Here is a 22,340-nt window from a genome sequence, read left to right on the forward strand (position 1 = left end):
TCTGAACATTGTTAGGTAGCGAGGAATTAGTGCGTTTACACTGAAACACCACACAATAGCTCCAACAGTTGGACGAGCACAGGATCTATCAGTATCCATGGCGACTAGCTCTTCCCACTTACGGTGGAGGGTATTGTGTGCATCCCACAGTTTACCTGTTTATTTATACATGACCCCTTAATGTGGAGAGCCCTCCACAGCTGTGAGTGTGAAGTGCTGGTGAAGAGAGATCAATCTGGGAGAAAGCCTTTTGTCATCTCATGTCCCTCAGGATCAACTGCTTTGCTTGATAAATCTGCACGACTGTTTCTAAAAAGACTTACATTTTAATTGGGGTTGGGTATCATTTAAAAGTGGGGAAAGGGAGCTTGAAGCCCTGAGAGAAGAGGTTCCTAACCTGCGGGCCGGAGCCCACTGGTGGGCCGCAAAGGTATTGCAAGTGGGCCGACAAATCGTATGCAAAACAGTATAATTTCAGTGAAAAGATCTAATTATATTTTTTAAAAAAAATGAAAATTGAAGAAATGAAATGAATAATTTTAAATGTTTTACAGTGAAATGATCTCTGAAAGAGTCAAGAGACAGATGGTGACTCCCCCCTCATCAAACAAAAAAGAAAAATTGAGCCTCCTCTGCTTTCAGTTCAGTCCTGAATGTTCAATCTGTATCTTTATAATGAAAAGGCTCTGAGGAGGTATTATCTGGCCTCCATAATGTTATGAAGTTGGATGTGTGCCGCCAACAGAGGTTAGGAACCACTGTTCTGGAGCAAATGTGCAACTTCATAGCTTTATTTTCATATTTGGCAGTAGTGTGGAGAGATAAATGCTGAAAGTAAGTCAAATCAGAAGTTCAGAAGCCACAAAAACTCTGAGGCAGAGATGGGGCAGGCGGTCTGAAGGAGATCTTTTTTTTCTCACTAAGGGAGGGATCCTCAGGAGACCCCTAAAAGCTGATGCACAGCCCCCTGACACACATTCGTTATTAGACCACAGAGCCTACCTCAAGATAATCTTATTATAACAGCATCATGGGGAAACAAAAAGACATTTTGGAGAAGCTGGCAGGGATCTTTCAGATCCGACATGTGCTCCTCCGCCAGGCCCTGGCTGAATGCCTGGGAACCCTCATTCTGGTGGTGAGTACAGAGTATGTTTGCATTCATCTTGCAGGATGCTGAGAGGATCAGGTTGTTGGTGTAAAACAGAGAAAAGGCCAAATTACTGAATGTTTATTATGCTCAGAATAAAGTAGTTAGAATTTAATGCAGAGGATTACCTTCTGATTATTCAGATTATCCTCTGCTACCGTTAAATAATTGGAATGTATGCTGTGCTAGTGGATTATTTAGTTAATGGAGGAAATTAAATATTAACTAGTCATGTGAAATATTAATGAAAAGTGGGTTTTAGAAACCTGTATAATCTACACTTGAATCTACACCGAGAGCTGTGATTGGCTTGTTCTTGGTAGCCTATCAATGAAAGTTATCTAATTCACGTAGAACATACATACAATATGAAGCATATAGAGATATGATCAAAAGGAAATTGAAGTAGCACTGCTGAATGTGCCTGAGATAAATTAATTTATCCATCAATTAAAGATGATAGATGGTGAGCAATATAATTATTGTCTACAATTTATCGGCACATCATGATAAACGGCTAACGAGATGCAAGAGGTAATTTTCCCCACCAAGAACATATTCTAAAGTCTTTTCTGTTCAACATGAGTAAAGAGTAAAAGATCTTTTGAAAATGCCTCCAGGGATTCTGCATCCTCCTTGTCTAACATGTTTGTGTAGAGGAAGAGGTGAGGATGTTATCGTGTCTAGCAGAAGTTTTAGTCGTCTGATGACAAAGTAGGGAATAATTTGGGTTTTCTGTAAGGTTCTCTGGGTCTCCTCTTTAAGACTGATTTGATGTTCAAAGGCTGCTTTTACATTATGCTAAAAGGTAAAGAAACTTTAACTGCTGCTCCCCTCACATTAAATTTCTGCTCTCATAGATGAAACGCTGAATAATTTTAACTTTATCCGTAAGAGCTTTAAAGCTGAAGCCTCCTCCATCAATTATCCCCTGCATTCATTTTCTCCTAAATTACACACAGAGAGCCCTATTGTTTTATATCCATATTCTAATGATAGACTTCATACAATGTCTGTAGTCCCCACTGAAACCTGTTTCCACACATGAGGAAGCCACAAGATTCTCTCAAAATATTTTTAGCCAGTGCAAAACAACTTGGAATCCCTCTGTTTCTCATGGTGACCCACGGGCAACAAAAATATCAGGAGAGGTCGCCGACGGTGAAGCGCCAGGCCATTTGTTGTGCAGCTCCCCGGGTGTGACTGATCTGTTAATTCCGCAATACCTTTTGCTCCGCTGGCGGCCGGGCCCCCTCGGCGGTCAGAGCCGGCCTGCTGTGGAGGAGGGCTCCGCGGGTGGAGTCAGATTGCTGTCTGCATCAATAGTCCCACACAAAGCCCACCCATAACATACGCATGACCTCTGAGGTCACAGAGACACACCCTGGATAAGACAAAAAGCAAGACTCAGCTGGACACCTGACTCCAGGTCAGGCCACTGCAGGGCTTTATTATTCTCTTTGAAGTTTTTCTACCACTGTCTGTCCACAAAAATAACTTCATCTCCAGGTTGTTTCTTCAGTTGACAACATATTGTCAAGTCTGTGTTCAAAAGGCAGATGTAAAAAAGGTATATGTGGTCATTAAATGACTCCAGATTGTTTGTCTGAATTGATTTCTCTCTTCTATCCAGATGTTTGGTTGTGGTGCAGTGGCACAGCTGGTGCTAAGCCGAGGATCCCATGGCACATTCCTCTCTGTTAACTTTGCTTTTGGATTTGCTGCAACATTGGGCATCCTTGTGAGTGGACAGGTCTCAGGTGAGGATGTATTACTGTATATCAGTTTTCTTTAAAAAAAAATAATCTTTTCTTCTCTTTAACAGCTAATAAAACAAGCTGAATGTTGTTGTTTTTTTTTGTTTTTTTTACTAATTTTATGAGAATTGCATATAAACATGAAAATGTCACTGTGCATTTTACACAGCACTATCCCAAATCCATAGAGTGTAAATAAAGGATGGACGTAGCCTTTGTGGCGTCACCCATAAGTTTCTTACAAGCGGGTTTGAAGCTCAGAGTGAGCTGCTCTGCCGTCGCCATCTTGGCAGTGCCTGACTCTGCCTAACTACCGGCTAATCCAGCTGTGTGAAGCCAAAACTTTGGTGCATGACAGTTTGTGGCAAGCATACGCTCACCCGCCTGTCGTTCAAAGCAGCCACACCCTCAACTATGCATAATTTTTAATTTTAAGCCTTAATAAAATTTAAACGGGTAAGTTTAAATTCACCCCCGTACAATTGTCATGGAGAATGAAATTAGCTGTAGAGACCAAAACTGGGGTTTCTTTGTACCAGGCTGTAAAGTTTTTGTCAACAAAACATATCAGTTAACTTTGGAAAAGAAAGGAAACTCTTATTTTAATCAAGATAACCACAGTCATTTGCATCACTGGCACTTAGTGTTTCCGAAAGACTCAGCATTTTGACATCAGCTTTCAAAGGCAAAACGAGGTGTCATTATGACTGATAGCTTGAACTAAAGGTAAACTGGCAGTTATCTGAAGTGCAGTATTTACCACCGCCGCTGTGTTAGCCATAACGAATGACAGCTCGAGGCAGCAGGGATGCAGAAGAGGAAGCGATGGCCAAAAGAATGCAAAGTTGAAAGGAGACGCACACACACACACTCACAGCCACAGAAGGAGGGGACACTCACCCCTTAACTTGAAAACGACGTGGTCTGTAATTGAAAGGAAAGTGAGCGAGTCAATCCTCAATGCCGGTATCTTCTGTCAAAAGCAGCAACACTACAAAGGGTTCTGTAGTTCGCTCCTGCTCACTTCTTTATAATGAGGCTGTCCCCCCTCTAATACACATTGCAGCTGAGAAAATAAGCTCTTATAATTAGATAGCTCCTATCCTGACACGATTAAGATATGAATGCAAGTGCGACACCCACATGAGTGTGCCATCAGAGCAGCTCCTTCCCCCTTCAAGGTTAGAAAAAAAAGAATACTTTTCTGAATCTTTTCATCTTTCCAATTTAATTTGTGTCACAGAGACACTCCATCCTTATAGGACTTTACCGAGGCCGCAATTACTGAATAGCCTATATGGTACGCTCAGAACTCTGTCTACCTGAGAAAAAGGGGGCCCTACTGTACGCAGTGGAGATTAAACAGCCTCCATCTGTTTGGTTTCTCACTGTGAATAAGAAAGGATCTGATACATGTACAAAAAAAAGGACCATGGTTTCTATATTTTTTCTCATCTTCAGGTGGTCATCTGAACCCGGCGGTCACCTTCACACTGTGCTTACTGGGGAGAGAGCCTTGGAGGAAGTTCCCGTTGTTCTTCCTCTTCCAGACGCTCGGGGCCTTCCTGGGTGCAGCGATCGTATTTGGCATGTATTCCGGTACGTGAAACTGAAGAGGGAGTGTTAGTCTTTAACCAGCTGTGCGCCTCTTGTCCTTAAACAAATCAAAATTGTTGACAGGTGTCAGCGCACTCAGTAGTTTTATGCGGGGTCGTGGGATGGGACAAAAGCTGGATGGACCCCCGGGGAGCCAGAATACAGAACTGAACTTTCAAGAATACAGTAGCTTGATGGTGACATTTAAAGATTTACTTCATGTTGTAACTTCCTGCTTGACAGTTTGAACAAAGCCAAATGGTTGTTTGCTCTGAGCAAACACATCAGGGAACAAAGGAGCAACAAAAAAAAGCTTAAACTTAAACTTAAAAAAAACACCACAAGTCTCTGCTTTTTAGGAAAAGCAGAGGAACAAGACTGAGAGTCTACAGCCATGATAACAGCTCCGTGAGACGCATATCACAGACATACATCCTCTGGAAATTTGAAGATATAAGTTTATGACATGTATGAAATACACATAATGTATGTATATATGGTAAAATAAATACCTATGTGATGAATTTTTATACACTATATAATATCAACATTTACTCACAGGCTTTAAGGAAGGGTTTGGGATATATATTTATGTAACATATGTCTACAATGTGAGCACACATACATAAACATACATATTTGTACGGGCTAGACGTATGTCAATATATGAAATTGTTCAAATCTTTTTAATTTTATATGTAGATATATTACAGCAGTGCTCACTGTAGCTAAATGCTAATAACAGGATGCTAACACGCTCACAATTACAATGCTAACATTTGAACAGATACACTGTGTATTGTGTTAAACATTTTAGTTCAGCGTGTTACAGGGATTGACATCTTTCCATGAATGTCTGTACCAAGTTTCATGGCACCCTGTGAGTCCGAGGACATTTCAATCAGAACAACAAAATGTCAACCTCATGGTGGCGCTAGAGGAAAAACAAAAGATCGTCAAAGTCATTAGGATGCATCATCTGGGAACCATGAATGTTTCTACAAAATTTTATGTCCTTCCATCCAACAGTTGTTGAGATACTTCAGTCTCAAAGAGGGAGACCGACCTACAGAGCCATCCTTACCGCCATGCAGCTAGCATGGCTTCAAATCGACTGTGGTTATACCTTTATCAAGTTGTTCAGATTTTATTCTGAAAAACAACAGTGGAAGCCCATTGAGCTTATATAAGACTCCAGGTCCCATTTGCTTTTTTAGAAAGAGGGAAAAATACACTGTGAATCACATGACGACTGAAGAAAGTCGGGACTCATAGTGAAGCATATCTTTGGCTCTCTTTGGGGCATTGGGTTCATACATGAATTCATGGATTCCTGTTCGTATTGTGTCATGTGTGCAGTACTGTGCAGCTGTGTTATTTGTGTGACAAGCTAAGTATCACAGTTTGTACATGTTGTTTTGACCTCTGTATGCAGGAGCTGCCTGCATGCCTGTATAGCCATACCTCTCTATATGTTTGTGCATCCTTGGCTCCCATTCAGTGCTGACAGCAACTATGTGACCGAGCAGAGAGGAAGAAGAAGAAACGGAAACACTTAGTTTATTACTGTTTGCAGTAGCTGTCAAAAATAAACTTTATTAAAAGTTAAGAATATTTTTTGGGGCGTCGTGTAGCGCAGTGGTTTAAGCAGGCGCCCCATGTGTAGAGGCTACAGTCCTCGCTGCAGTTGGCCCCGGTTCGAATCCCGCATCGGACGGCCTTTCGCTGCATGTCATTCCCCCTCTCTCTGCCTCCCTGTTTCCTGTCACTCTCCACTGTGCTGTCCATTAAAGGCATAAAAGCCCAAAAAAATATACTTTAAAAAAAAAGTTAAGAATATTTTTTGATGATTTGCACAATGTTTCACCAGATGCATTATGGGACTTTGGCAAGGGGGAGTTGATTGTGGTGGGGAAGAATGCCACAGCTGGAATTTTTGCCACATATCCTTCCAAACACCTCACCCTGCTTAATGGAGTCTTTGATCAGGTAACAATGACTTGATTTTCTTTTTTAAGTATTTCACCTCTAAGAAGTGAAAATTTTTCTCTACACATCTAAAGCTTTCTGATTTCTTTAGACATCTAAACCTGAGCTTTAAACAAAAAAAGCAATCATAGACTTGAATTGATACTTGAGGTCACAATGGTGCACGTCAGGTTGAGCTGAACTGACTGCAGCACTGACTCAAGTAAAAGTTTAGTTTTCAAGCGGTGGATGAATGAAGAGCTTAGTCACGTCCTCTGAAGACAAAGTGCACTCAGACATCAGTGTGGAGGACTTTGCATTGCTTCACTCCTGGAGACCAAAGGTCTTATCAGTCAGAAGTACTCTGTGGAAAATCTGGCAATTCAGTAATGGTCTAATAGCCAATCACATCACTTCAGCTCCTCTCATCCTCTTTAACCTGTTAAAAGCAGCCGTTAAGTGTAATGAGCAGGTCAGTGCCACTATTCAAATGATCTCATCGCCTAAACTCTCAATCCCGTGGAGCAGCGTCGTGAGTGGGAACAAAAAGGAAGTTCAATGGTGTGTCGGAAGATAACGCGCATAATCCTGCTGCTGCAGCTGCTGCTGGCGACACATATGTATCTCAGAGAGAACTTACGTTTCTAAGACAGGCATGAGTGACATTTTTATTTCAGAGCCCACGAGGCAGGAAGTTGTTTGATAGGTGGTTTGAGCAGACAGAAGCAAAAGCCAGGGTGTTGATATTCCACATTGTCAGCTTGTACTGTGAGGGGCCTTTTGCCTGTGCAATTTGCCTGTATTTGTTACCGGCGCTACACCTGAGGGAAATCTGGACCGGCGGCAAGTGGAACAGAAGCTGAGGAACGCACCGTGAAGTCAACATACCAACTGTGTATGGGTAGAGAAAGCATGTTGCCCAGGCCAGAGCGTGTTCATTTCTGTACACAGTTTCATCTTAATACTAATTTACATCAAATAAAGAACACACTAACCAAACTTACAAAAGAATATTAGAATAGTTTCAGTTTTCAACAGGATGTCAAACTTCAAATTGTACTCTGGCAACAACCGTTAGCAGGTATACATTAACCGTGCTTAACGATCATCGGAAAACTCACTTACTAAACAGCTTATCTTCTCCTGACTGGTTTTGTTTTTCACTTTATCTTTGAGGAAAATTTCCAAGACCCCTGTTGTCACTGAAATGGGACTTCCTTTGTGCTGGTGTCGGCCATGCGGTCTCTCTCTTCTTGCAGCTCTGTTACATTATTTAGCAGTGCTGCCCCTGCTGGCTACTAGCTGCTGCAGCACTCGTATAGATCCTTGACATGTCGCAGCATGTGCAGTAATCTATAACATATCCATCCATATGCTGTGAAAGCTGACTGTTCAGCCGGGCTCTCCTTGAGCTGCCTCCGCTGTCCACTGATGCCGGGATACTTCAGTGGACAGTGGAAGTTATATGAAGTTCTAAGTTGTCTAAGATGTTTCTCAGTCTTTCTCAGTCTCAGAGTCTGTCAACTGTTTTAGAATAATTCCACTCTGAATATCACAAATTAAAAAAAAAGAAAAAAAGAAAAGGTGATTAAACCACACAGGAATCACAAGACAAATAAATGTGCAATATTGACGTGTGTGTGAGTATTTAACATCTTTTGATTGCTCATGCAACAGCAGAACTATTTTGTCTCTGATGAAAGAAATTAAGGATCATATCGAACTATTTAAAGTATGAATCGATTCACTGCACCTGCTCTCTGTCTCAGATTATTGGAACAGCTGCATTGATCGTGTGCATCCTGGCCATAGTTGATCCACACAACAACCCAGTCCCTCGAGGTCTGGAGGCCTTCACTGTCGGCTTTTTGGTGTTGGTCATCGGCCTGTCAATGGGCTTCAACTCCGGGTATGCTGTCAACCCAGCCAGGGACCTGGGACCGCGCATCTTCACGGCTCTTGCAGGCTGGGGTGGAGAGGTTTTCACGTGAGTAAAGCAATATTTTAGTCTGTTAAGGGATGTAATAAAGCTTGGATGTGATGATTTTTAGCATTTACCACCCTTCACCTGTCAGTTACCAGAGCCAATAATTCAAATGTGCTCAAAGTGGAGGGAGTCTGGGTGGAGCAGAGGAGGAGCTGGCTAACAGCAAGCCACCGTGGCTACGTTTGATGGGCTGAGACACGTCGATGAAAATAACCAGAACTTTTCTTTATGCCACAAAAATCTGTTTTCTCACAATTCCTACCAAACACCACATAAGAAATTAATGGTTTGAAAATTTTAAATAAAACCCAAAGCAAATATTACTGTATTACAAAATAGAATTACACATTTAGATATATTTTTGTCCTTCACAAACACAGCTCCCTCCAGAGCCGCAGAAGACATTATTTAACAGTTTTTAAAGGCTGATTAGCCTTGAAATGTTTCTTTAAACACGTTAAACCATATCATGATTTACATATTAGTATGTCACCTGCATTACTGACATGACTCACATGCTGTCAGACCTACAACACGGCATCTTTGCCACTTCTGACACGCACACAAATACTTTATTCAAGTCTGTAGTCAGTCAGTAAAATACATTGAATAGAGATTCTGAAACAACATCTTGCACCTTGTTTTTGTTTTTTTTCTTCAATTCTTCTCTTATAGTGCAAACAGCTACTGGTTCTTCGTGCCCATCTGTGCCCCCTTCTTGGGCGCAGTGGTGGGTGTGCTGATGTACCAGCTAATGATTGGACACCATTTAGAAGGAGAAGTGCAAGAGAAGCAGAAGGAAGAGGAGGAGGAGGAGGAAAGGTTCAAACTTTCCAACATGACAACCAATGAAGATGCATGAGCTCATCTCTTTTTTTAACAACGATGTTGCAGTTGGTAACATTCCTGCCTAACACCTATATCTTCTGACGTTTAGGATGTTTCACATATCGCTTTAATTAACATCACTTTTTGGAAAACACACATCAGCGATCACAGAGGCATCTCTGATGGCACCTCGTCATAGGCAGGAACTGTTTCTGAGGAAATGATGACACCTGCTTTTGAACTCATTTTCACTTAACTCTTGTGAGTTCTCTCATTTCTGCGTGAAGCACAAAACATTTTCTTTCATGTTTCGTTTCTGACAAAAGAATATCAGCTCAGAGAGGGAAAAAAAAAACACAGCTAAACAAAAAGGCAGTTTAAGTTGAAGAGGTATTTGAAAGGGGGACTTGTTTATTTCTGTCTAAGGCGGAGGAAACTTTCAAATCACCATCAAATCAAAAAGCATTCACATTCATTTTTATCCAGTCGAATTTCTTTCCATTTAAAAAGAAGCGTGAATGGCACTTTGGCAGGGCCCCTCAGCCGGACGCACACTTTTCTTCTTGCACAAACCCAAATACAGACGCATGTTGTAAATCAATAAAAGCATTGTTAAAGACGCTGTCGATAATGGCTGCATAAAAACTCAGATATTTGTGTCACATTCTTCAAAGTGTTGCAGCTTGTCTTCTTGTGTGCTCCCGTCACTTATAAACCCTGTTACAAGTATTGCTTGGTGTTTGCCCAATTAAAAAATTGGTTTGTAAAAAATGAATGTCTGCAGAAGTGTCTAATACTGTGACTTACAGTGAGCTTTGGCAATAATCACATGCATTTCTTTTTTATAGGGGAAACTGTTGCACAAAATCTACACAGATTCAGCACTATGCATACGCTACACAGAATTAATGCAAGGTAAATACAGTATAATGATTTAACCATAGGTTATGTCCTGAATAAAATTAAATATGTGCATCAAGTGCATCAAGCTTCATCAAGCTTAAAATCCCGCTCCTGAATTTTATTCCAGGACATTTTCAGATTCCCAGACCTGAAAGTGATGATTCAACAGTTCAGGAAAATATGCTTAGTCGTTATTTTGCCGAGACTTAGGCGAGAAGATCAATACCACTCCCATATCTGTTCATTAAATATGAAGCTGGAGCCAGGAGACTGTTAGCTTAGCCTAGCATTCAGACTCGAACCGGGGGGGTGGCGGGGGGCCCACCTATCAGAACCTGTCAAGCTCGTTCATTAACAATGTCGATCCTAGACGCTAGGGGGCTCCCAGTAAAGAAGCCCATTGTAGAAAACCTCATGCTACAATTTACAGATGTTCCCTGAATGCCTTACATGCATCTGATGGGTAGATGCTAGCTCTTACAGGGGTTTTGGGGGCAGCAGCAGTGCACTGTTTAATGTCTGTATGGGAGGTTTAAGGGGATTTATAGTTGTCATTGCAAAATGCGCCAATATGAGGGGCCATGGGGGGGGGGGGCTTTTCCCCTTAGGTCCCCGAGCATTTGCCTTGTTTGCGTCCCCTGACAGTGCGCCTCTGCTCATTAACACGTTGCATGTCGTTTGTTTAATGCAAACAAAAACCGAAGAGCAGAAACGACAGATTGTGTGTTTGGTTTATGTGTCGGACCGTTTATAGCAGCGCAGTGACTTCCTTGTTGTCACATTGAGTTTGCCAGGCAGCAGAGACTAAACAAGGATTAAACACATGCAAACACAGAATTACTGGTAAGTTGATTTCTTTAGTTTAGGACAGAGCTGGGTGTTTCCCCCCTGTTTCAAGTCTTTATGTTATGCTAAGCTAAGCTAACCTAAGCTAAGCTAACTATCTCCTTGCTCCAGCTTTGTATTTATCATATCTGCTCTACTGTCACCATTTCACCGCATCATGCCGTAATTGTTACAGAGCGAACTTTTCATGATCTTCACTATGTGTGGAAAATATGTAAATGTCCTACTTTGGCGCCCCTCGGTGGCGACATCAAAGAGGACACTGTGGCAGACGGCCTCGCCCCGCTCCCTCTCTCTCTTTCCCTCTGAGACACCCAGAATAAAAACAACACACCAGGACTTTCTTTTCATTTTACTACCTTCAGAAACTCTTTTTTACAGACAAAGATTTTAAAATAAAATCAATCTTTTTGATTTGGAACTTCAACAGTGCATACCTCTTCCAAACCCATTTGCTTCTCTAGTTTCCCAGCATGCTCCTGGCACACAAATGTTGCATGCTCTCTCTGGACCTAATTTAAAGATTGTTTCAGCTTGCAGATGGCATCTACTTACCTGTGTTTAATCATTTGTATCTTAAGGATGACTGTATCACTTCAATCAGACACGTCCTTAGAGAAAATGTTACAAAAATATGAAAAAGGTTGTTGCGTGTTCAAATGAAAAAACCTCAAGAATGTAGTTTTATTGGTTTGGTTTGTGAGCAGTAGCTTTCCTTAGAGAATCACTGACATGCAAATAGTGACATTTGCTACATTACATCCTCCAAACTGTTAATATGCCCCTTCTGGTTTTTAGAGCCTCAGGTGGTTATCGCTGTTTGAGATTCGATCTTGGTTTGAAAGGGCACTAAGGACAAAAAAAGGTCAGGGGTGTTTGCGCAAAATAACGCTCCCAGTACAATTTACAGAACAAAGCACAAACTCACACGTGCGCATCAGGATCATATCACTGAAGCAGTGTCTTTCACAGATGACCGTCAGTGCACAATTAGCATTATCGGAGAAGCAAAAGTATATTCTGCATCAAAATATCAGTAATGACATTTTTCGAGTCTGGAACAGAATATCAATCCGTCAGATCTTACAAAGGCTTAAACTTCAGAGACGGGTGTTTGACATTTGGAGTCTCTCTTTGGCATGACCTTTGCAAGCAGTTCACCAAACATATCTAGTGTCAATCTAACCATTTGCCTCTGAAATTATAATTTACCTTCCTGTTGACTTCCACAAGAGAAGCAGAGGAAGCAGCAGCAGCAGTTAAAGATGTCACAGCAAAAAAACAACAAAAACGAGATTCAACCATGTTTTCACAAGAAAAAGTTTACAAGGCATAACAAGGTCTGTTGATTTGAAACAGCAGCATAACTGCTTAGTTAAGCCAGATATGCTCTTCCATTTCCTATGCACTGGAGTCGGATGCTGGGGCAGGAAAAAAAGATGACAGAAATCCAAAATGTTATCTATGACCAGAAAATAAAATCAGCAACATGAACTGCCAGAGTAATAAGAACCCTCTCTATGGTTGACACGTTTGTTTGTTGCCTACCTCAGATAACTACCAACATATACAGGGCGCACTATGAAATATAAAGACAAACATGCACACGAACCGGTGGCAGGTTTTCAATTAAGATTAAACATGTGGAATATTATATGTCACATCCAGCCCTAATCTTAAATGTCATGTCTCACAGGCGTGTCAGTGCAGCAGAGAATGAGCAACATGAAAGCTTTAGCCACAGCTCCACCGTGTGGTGAAGTGATGAACTTGTGTTGTGTTTTTCTACGTCTCTCTTGACTAATTCAGTGCATGTGCTCAATTAAAACTAAACTGATATTTAGTCATGGTTTAACCAGTGTGTGGGACAAAGTTTATTTAAGTAAATTCTAATGAATTTGCCTGGCTCGAAGTTTAATTCATGTTCAGTCATGAGTAACGACAAAGTTATGCACACCCCCTCAGATATATCACTATCTAAACAAAAATCTGTCCTTCACTGTTACTTACCCTTGGAACAAATCACATTACAATCCGGGGCAACAGGTTCATCCAGCAACTGTCTGCACAGGTGTATACACAGACTTAATGACAAAAATGTGAAAATGAAAAGAAAATTTAAACAAAAAAGGGCTGATTGTCTTCACCTCACTGTAATTTCCCAGGTGCACTAAATGCCACCATCTCCACTGTCTTGCAATGCAACAGGGTTATCATGTTGCACGGACGGTGAAGGTTTCAATGTGAAGTGCTACACTATGGTTCTGTACTGAGATACTGCCACAGTAAACACATTAAATGCTCCAGGAAGCTTTGAGTTAAATGCATTCTAGGTGATTACCCTGATTATCACCTGCTGTGGTGGCGGTTTATGTGTAAGTCACAAGTCACTCTCAGCTGGTCAGTCTCTTCCTTTCTAAAAATGTCTAAAATCCACAAGTGCCACAGCCCGACACTGGCAGTATTACTGACAACATTACTAATGCTATCGGGTAAAAAAAACTCAGCAACATGTAGGTCCACATCTCAGTTCTCCATCCTTTACATCTCATCTTTATATCACAAGAATCTTTAAGTAGAAGATAAAAAGGTTCTTGGAGATTTTTTTTTTTGATGTTTTTGTTGTTTTGTTCTTCCTGTTAATTTATTTAAATTGTTCCGATTATTTTCATTTTCTTTTCAAGGCTGGACAAAGGAGGGAGAAGACCACACATGAGTTATAACTTAAAAATAAGTTAATTGCACACAACTGGAAAGGAAATTAATCTAAAGACGAACAAAACAAAGTGGATGCCAGAGTGGAGAGAGAGAGAGCCTGGCTGACTGCCAACAGTTTATATAGTGCAGCCAAACCAGGTGAGCTGAATCTCCCCGACGACCGGACTCCACCCATCAGGCTCCTGCAGCAAGAGGCCTGCTCACACGGGGTCATCGTCGTTTTGACATCATTTCATTGTCAGCGTTTTAATACCGACCCCAGGAAAAGTAGCTGTTGCCAAGTTTCCTATTTACTACTACTATTAGTAATATGGAGCAATGCTTGTAAAGGAGCGTCCGGATTTAGTTTTTCCTCATGCACCTGGGGATACACACGTTACACATATTTGTGCAATCAGAGTCATCGCAGGAGGGGTGCGAGGTCCTGTGCAAACTTTGAATGGGACGCTCTTATCATCCCTTTTACTGAGGCGTTGTCATTCTAGTTCAAGGTCAACTGTGGAGCACAATTTAGTAGATATGTATCGTGCAGAAATTTTTGCTGCATATCAGTGATTTATTACAAAACAACAGGTATAAGAGCACAAGTAACACAGTTTTTTTACAATTATGTTTTCAATTAGTGTGGTAGCAAAATGAGAAAATGTGTTCGCTTCAAATATTTTTATCATCTATAATTACAGGAAGCGTTTCAAAAATAAGTTTTTAGATGAATGAACTTGAAATTGAAGTTTAATTTACACCACTGACATTTATTCATTAGTAAAATCTTGTTTTTATTTGTGGATCATCATGCATTTGTGGCCTGTTCAGAGACTCATTCCTCTCCACAGAAATTCCCCTGTTGCATACTGCGTGTGCACCAGTGCCAAGACACTGTCACAACTATCCTTTGTCAACATCAGTCGCTCGTTCTTTGTTTTCATAAACCACTGAAACAACAGCCTCTTTGCAGGCCTGTTACACATATATCTGATTCTGTAAATGGCGCATGTGAATACCAATACCAACATAACATACCACACAGTGTTGTTCTATTTCTGTAGATTATATGGTACACTACACTCCTCTATCTGATAATGATGTCACCATGCTTGACTGTGGTTACGCTCCATTGTCCTGTCTGTACCCCACCCACACATGCAAGCCTGTCATTTTCTTCAGCCAGCGAAAAAGAACAAAACAATAAAAGACTGATTAGTAAGTGTGCAGCAGTAGTCCTTGTAAATGCTATGAATCTTTTCATAAACAAACAAGTCACAATAGTGAAATTGTGAATGTGAAAAATGTTTAATTGGCTCTATACTTGCATATTTGATAATAAAGTTTGAGCCTAACTAAAGCAGTGATTTGATTAATTCTCAAATTCCCTCAGACTATAAATAAAGTAATTAATCTACTGTTGGGACACGTGTTGCAGCTGATGATACTGATATTCTCATAAAGTGAGCTTAATTTTTGGCATGTTGTTTAAGGGTACAAAAAAAAAAAATCTAAAAAACCATTAGCTGAATTTTAATTTCTGTTTCAGCATATAAAGATGATTACGCTACATAAATGTATAATTGTTGTGACATGTTTCATTTGCATTGTTGGCCAGACTCCACCAACAGTCAGCTAAACAGGTAAAGCAAGCTTGCTATCAAGTGGTGAGATAGCCACGGCTAACGTTGCTAAAATTTATCCTCTATTTGTTGAATGTAATTGAAATAAAAAAAAAACCAAACAGCCATTTTGTGAATCAACTGTTATTCTATATAACTAAAAGAGGCTAGTTGCTAAATCCACTATGCTAGTGCTAATTAGCTTAGCAGAGTAGCAGTAACCACCATCGCAGCTTTTACAAATAGAGGAATTCATGTGATACATTGTCATTAAACTATATTTTAACGTATAAAATTGTAATTCATAATGGTTTCAATCTGAATATTGATAGTAGACGGACAGACACTAACAAAACAACTGTAAATGATCTAAATACTAGCTAGTCAAATGGAAAGGAAAGCTAAAAGAGCACATTTCATAACCATTAGCCAAAGGCAGAGTGCAGCACATTTTCAAGGTATGTCGGCTCTATGGCAATGATTTTTTGGAGGTAACATATTCAGCCTTAAAAAAGGGATGAAATGGAAATCCTTACAACCTCTCTATCTGAAAACTTAAAACACTTTTTTTTTTTTTTCAACTTCCCCCGCCTCTGTAGTGAAGGACAGTTATGTTGAGGAGAGATGAAAAGGAACTATTCCCACAGCTCGAAATATTAAAAGCACAGGATTTTAAGACGCCTGCATGTGAACATTATTAAAGCTGTCCAGATACATAATTATGTAATTTCTCTTTCCCTTCATGTGACAAATCCCAAAACTACTGTTCAGAAACACTGTGCTCCCCAATCGCAGTACAAAACATAATCAAAATAATTAAACAACGAGGCCCACGTCTGCTGAGGGACACTTACACCTTTTTTTTTTTTTTGTCCTGGTCACTGAAGCTTGTCATGGAGTTTCAGTGTATTGCAGAAGGAGCAGAAAGGAAGACCACACCCTTGGGTGAATCTCAAATCTTCCATTATGGGAGCAGCTCAGTTTCGTAGGCATCTGAATACGTGATCAGCAATCTGATGCATGAAAGGCAGAAATATATTTAAACACTTATAATACGTTTGAGCTGACAAACAAGGCAAGTAGGTCTATTTCAACACGTAATGCTAATTTGATTATGTTGCAGGACAAGGCGTACATCAATATAAAAGGACAGAAAGAGAAAACATGAATTTTGTTTTCATACAAAACAGTGATCCCTTTATTTACCTTTTTATTTTCCTTCAAAATCTCAAATGAAAAGTATTGCGAAAAAGGTCATAAGATTTTTTTTCCCACAAAGTAATTCCAAATGTCTATTTTGTTTGAAGTTGCCTTTTTCATCAGGAAATAAGAGTGTCATCAACAAATACCATTTGTCATTTATCAGCTGCACGATCTATGTGCTTTCGATCGCTCAGCACTGAACAAGCCTTCATTGTTCAACAGGTTCAACCGTGGAGAAAGAGCAAAGTTGAGGAACAGGAAGACAGTTACTGAGAGTTAGAGGAAAGCACTGAGAACATTAATCAGATAACATTTTAAAGACAAAGAAAAAAGTAATATAAGGCAAATTGTTTCTTATGTCTGAGGAAAAATGGCCCGTTGATGTGTGATACAAATCAAAAGTTATGAGCATATTGTCTCATTCAGTGAACATCGTTGTGTGAAGCTGATTTAAACCTAAAGATCCCTGTGTGCAGATGCATTCAGGCACACAATCACTGGCTATAGGACCAAAAAGGTGCAGTGGTATCCCTGAAAAAGGCTGTATAAGTCTATTTGACTTACTTACCACACGTGGCAACTCGGGGGTTCAAACCTTGTTGAACTCAACAGAAGGAAGCAGGTCAATCGCCCTGTACTGAAGCCGCGAGCAGCAAAAGGAAACAATAAAAGATTGGTAGGGGAACGTCACACCTCAAATAGTTTGTTTGGTATGTGAAACCACATATTGTGGGGTTGGGACACACATTTCCTGTTCCAGTTTATTTTGGATTAGGGAGCTTTGTATTCATAAAACATTGCGTATGGCTGAAAGCAAAAGTGTTTTCAGAGCTTTGAATAAAAAAAAGGAACGTTCAAGAGAGTCGAATGCTTTAACAAAATACGGAGACAAGACAAGACCATCATGAAGGACCATCAGCGAGGACTACTCACGTCTGATTGCCTTTAATCAAAGCTGACTGGTATTCCCCAATAATATCAAAGGCTCATGTTGGTGAATTTACACTCAGACATGGGAAGAATTTTTCTCACATGTATTCAAAAATATGTATTGCAATTACTTTTCAGCATTATTTATTTGTCAAAACTCACTTTAAATCGTTGATACTTCAGAGAACAGTAGTTGTGTATGGATGTTAACAAAACTTGGTGTGATACATCGAGGAGTTTGAGTGATCCTGCTAAAGCCCACTATTTGACATGGTGTTGATTGATGGCAGCCATGTTTTTGGACTGAACTTGCCCATTTGTAGTAAAATTGTGTAGTTCAGTCCCACGAGGCTGTGGGGGGGGGACACAGCAGAAACACCACGGGGTAAAAGCAGGTGCCCTAACAGTGTATTTCACATCATGCAAAGTAGCTTAAAACCCATTATGGTGGTCTATATTACCCGCGAGGCTTTGTGTTATTGAGTCGTAGATGTGAGTTGAATTTGGGGTCAATAAAGTTTCTCAGGATCTTGTGATCCTCCCACATCTGTCTCCCACAGGACAACTGAACTGATGCAACTCTGTGGTATGAAGACAGGTGTGCATGTGCATGTAACAGCTGTTTACATGATAGGATATTTGAATGTCAGCAATTACTTTCGTTACATTACCTGTCATAGCATGATAAAGATGCAGTCAATAAGCAACCTGCTCATTACCCAGTCTGCGTTAGCAGCTGTAAAACTACATTCTTCTCAGGGATGCTGTCGCCTTTTTGTGAGGCAGCTACTTCTGTGTTCCTGCAATAAGAACAATGCGGGAACTGTGTGATGAAGAGACGCCTCATGAGAAGTGATGAACTGCTCTTTCTAAAAATAATGCGCAAAGTTCACTTTCTGCTGTGTGATTCATCTGTTTTAGGATGAGATGTCTGTGTTTTTTATTATTTTTATTAATATTATTATTACATTTTTATCACAGCTGACTTCAGTGTTGTGTTTTTGTGTTTTATCACTGTGTGAAGAAAGAAAAAATATTAAGTGTAAACCTCCACTGAGCACCTGTGAAGCTAAATCTTAAAATAAATGTACCTAGGCTCACTCACATGTAATATTTATTCCAGTGATTCATGCACAGTTAAATAAACAGATTTCTGAACTCGATCCATGTGATTTAGACTTATCAGTGTTTGATCTCTTATGCACTCTTACAGGATTAAATTGCTGTTATTTGTTTTCTTTTTCTACTACTAATGCCAAGCTGAAATATGACATCAGAGTCTATTTTTTTCTCCTCTGGATCTTTATAAATAAACTCCTTATAAAACCAACTGCAACTATTATTCTCATACATTCCTTTGATGTCACAGACACACCTTCCCATCTAAAGTGTTTTGCATATGATCCCAGTATTAATTAAACAACAAAGAAAGCCATAATTGACATCATTACTGATAATTCATACCATTTCCATTCACTGTAAATTCTCACTGTAGACATGTGTCACAGCTGGAGAAGCACAGGTGCAACTAATATAATCAGTAGATGGATACATTGAACTCAGGTGTGTCAGCTGCAGGGATGCCATCACTAATGTAATTAGGTACACCTCTTCTTCTCCTGCTGTGACATGACAAGATGTCTCCACAATGGATGTAGTTTAACCTGGATTAATAATATTTATATATTAATTACTGGTTGGCTGCAGTACAGCATATTTTATTACACTTAAAGAAATGATTTAATGTATTTACACATTATGTGCATACATATCTCCCCGCTATACACATGTTAGCATCAGATAGAGATGGGGCAAATAGCAGAGCTTTCAATGTTGTTTCAATGAGCTTTATGTTTTTACAACAAAACAAATACATACCTATTTATAAATTTGTCGTGATTCTTTTGTTTCATCTGATAAGAAGTGTCATCTTACTCCCAGAAATTCCTCTTCAGCGAGTAAACCTGAAGGGTCATACTTGTGATTGCACAATGCACGTGATGACTCGGTGAGGAGATGAGGTATTGTAGTATCAAATTTTCGATTTTAGAAGGATTTAGCTGTCTCGTTTCAACGGACCGTGTGTATCATAGACACTGATGAAGAGAAATCCTGTCGGTTTCCACACAGCGCATGTGGATTTCATATCATGGTGGAAATATCACTGTTACTACATGATGTTAAAGGCCTGTTTTTTACTCAGCAAACTTACTCGAATTGAGGAACACAATTCAAGGACACATCTTCCTTTGCACTTGCTGCCAAGTAAATGTGTGTATTGTGATTCTGAAACAGACAGCAACCTCCCTTCCCTTTACTTTTGTATCTTATAGTCACAGAAAATGGCGGGTTTTTTTCGGCTGTCACTTGTAAGGATCTGACCGTGGCTGGATGTCTCTGTTGTGTTTTGGAGATGACCTCGGATTTTTCAATCAGAGAGAAACAATGCATAAATACGATGATGGTTTTCTTCAGACCAACCAGCAGCAGATATTTTCATAAATAACATATTTTACGATGAGGAAATAAAGTGGATTCCAACAATACTGTTGTTTGTCTTGTGTGTGGCCCAGTCAGAAGTGGTGTTCATCTGGTATGAAGAGGCTGTTCCAACTCTATGAAATGTGTGTGTTATGCTGCTCATACCCTCTGAATTACACTCCTTTGCTGAGGTCCGTCCTCTGACTGGCAGGTGTTTTACCTGCCAGGAGTGAGGTACTTCAGAGGAACTACTGCAGCATGTTACATCTGGTGTTTTTACCTGGGTGGGGCTGCAGGTGCAGAGGGTATATCTGCTCACATAATGTTGTTGTCAAGCTTTGGGCCAGAGGACTGATGCATTTACTCAGTAAACTGAATCAGAAAAGAAAAACACAGTTCATCTTGGTTATTTAATCTGACTGTCTCTTTTGTCACCAAGCAACAAAAATCTCTAAAACACAAAATCAACCTTGGATTTAAATGAACAAAAAACATTTCACCATAAATACTAACTATATAATCTTTTTATAAACATAATAAAATACTGTCTCAACCTGGTGTCATATTCTGTTTTTCTGCTTAATGTTTAAAAACCTTCTGCTTCAACACAATAAGGCATAAAGAAAAGTAGCAGCAGCCAATAATAATCTAGTACTGTATTTCTTCAAAGGGAGCAATAGACTGGCTAAAAGTCTCTGCTTCTCTAACAAAAAGATACAGTTATTTACAGCGCGAGAAATAAACAAGCACAGCTTCCCTGGTGTGATGTGTTAACCGCCATTTTTACACCCTTTTACCTGCATTAGCTGGAGGTGGGATCAACATTAGTGTGTGGCACGGCTGGGACGGCGGGAAAGAGAATTAAAAATAGTCTTATTTTGTGGTTAATTTGGCAGACAGTATGTTGTACGTCAAAGGTCCAGGTATTTCTAGGTGGGACTGTGACGATGGGCCATACCTCAGCACTGCCTGTACGGCTACAGCCTGACGAGCTGCATAATTAATGGGTGGAATTGAAGGTAATGACCAATAAAAACAGCCCTGTCATACACTGGACTTGCACCAGTGCCAAAAACATGTAAAGTAACTTCATCATATACTGCACAGGGCGGGGCTCAGTACATTGTGTATTCAAGGAAGGGTTCACAGCAGTTCACACAAAGGTTCAGGTGCCCATATGAACATGCTTGATGTCATCTTTCCTTGTGTTCATACGAAGAGATCTATACATTGTATTTCAAAAGACACGTCCACGGCAGTCAGGTGCCTATATCAAGATGACAACAGGTTTAACTTGCTGTAATCTTTCCTCCTCCTCATAGGGGCCTGGGTTTATCTGAAGATAATATGAGGCTTTCGCAATATGAATTCAACAAATCAAGCGAATATCTTCCAAAGCTTCTGCTTATCCAGGTCTGTTTCTTCTTTTACTTCTTCTCCCCACCTATAGTCTATTTTTTTTCTATAGGTCGGAATCCATTCATCTCTTCTCCCTTTATCTTCTGGACCTCTTTACCTTGACAGCAGCGACTCATGGAGCAGTTTCTTCCAAGCAGAAAGTCAAAACCAAACCACTTTTGAGTTCCTGTACATGCATCAGGATTCAACTTCTACCATATATTCATATTTTACGTATTATCCATGGGGAAATTACTGCGTTGCTGTGCTGTTTCAGTATGTGTACTGTTTGTAGGTGAAATCAAATTAGACAAATCTGAAAAACATCCATCATCACCACAGGAGCATTTCACAACATAATAATGCCAGTAATCCCGAGAGGAAGAGGATTAATTGACTTTTAAATTTCACCAACTCTCTTCCAACTGCCATGCCAGGTTTCTATATTTGTGCCCTTGTAACTTTAATACACTGAATACACAAACATCGCGTTGTGTTTTGATAAGGGCCCCGCCACACCCAGAGAACTACATCTGAACAATGCTGTCTGTCAGAGGAGAGACTTCAGGCTTCATCGTAGACAGGTGTCATATTCCTACAAAAACACACGCTTTGGCATCCAAGAATTCCTTCTCAGTGACCACATTCACTATTCAACAATAATTCAGCAGCAGTTCCTGTTTGGTATTAATTCTTTTCTGGTAGTGTTATAAAGCACCACCCTTGTTTATTTATTCTAATTTTTTTTTTACTTTAAACTGTTCTTTGTGTGACGCAGATTATTTGTTTTGAAAGATGCATTCAAACTAAAAGAATTAACTGGCTCTTATGCAATGTGTCCCAACCGCAAGGTCCAACGGGTGGATAGTGATCGAAAATCTCACATTCATGAGATGCACCTCTCTCGAGAGGCTAGAACCAACAAGTAGTTCCTGATAAGTGATGACTGAAAAAAATATTTTACATTTCAG

At 40.0% G+C, this 22,340-nt stretch overlaps 1 protein-coding gene across 1 annotated transcript; it reads left to right on the plus strand.

Annotated features, from left to right (window-relative positions):
- The first annotated feature begins 2,783 nt into the window (after positions 1-2,783).
- Positions 2,784-9,670, plus strand: LOC111668067 (aquaporin-3-like). The gene is made up of 5 exons (XM_023424005.2): positions 2,784-2,910; positions 4,369-4,506; positions 6,374-6,492; positions 8,241-8,458; positions 9,134-9,670. The coding sequence occupies exons 1-5, from the start codon at positions 2,784-2,786 to the stop codon at positions 9,318-9,320; spliced, it is 789 nt and encodes a 262-aa protein (XP_023279773.2). The 3' UTR covers positions 9,321-9,670.
- Positions 9,671-22,340: the final 12,670 nt, after the last annotated feature.

Source organism: Seriola lalandi, unplaced genomic scaffold (assembly GCF_002814215.2).
Source record: "Seriola lalandi dorsalis isolate HSWRI2012SDOR001 ecotype SW California unplaced genomic scaffold, Sedor1 jcf7180002054695, whole genome shotgun sequence".
In the NCBI taxonomy this organism is placed as follows: Eukaryota; Metazoa; Chordata; class Actinopteri; order Carangiformes; family Carangidae; genus Seriola; species Seriola lalandi.

What these genes read in the sequence shown, in the direction of transcription:
- LOC111668067 (XM_023424005.2), top strand. Translation starts at nt 2,784, where the DNA reads ATGTTTGGTTGTGGTGCAGTGGCACAGCTGGTGCTAAGCCGAGGATCC. An exon ending in TGTGAGTGGACAGGTCTCAG is followed by an intron (nt 2,911 to 4,368) that starts GTGAGGATGTAT and finishes TCTCATCTTCAG; the next exon opens with GTGGTCATCTGAACCCGGCG. An exon ending in CGTATTTGGCATGTATTCCG is followed by an intron (nt 4,507 to 6,373) that starts GTACGTGAAACT and finishes ATGTTTCACCAG; the next exon opens with ATGCATTATGGGACTTTGGC.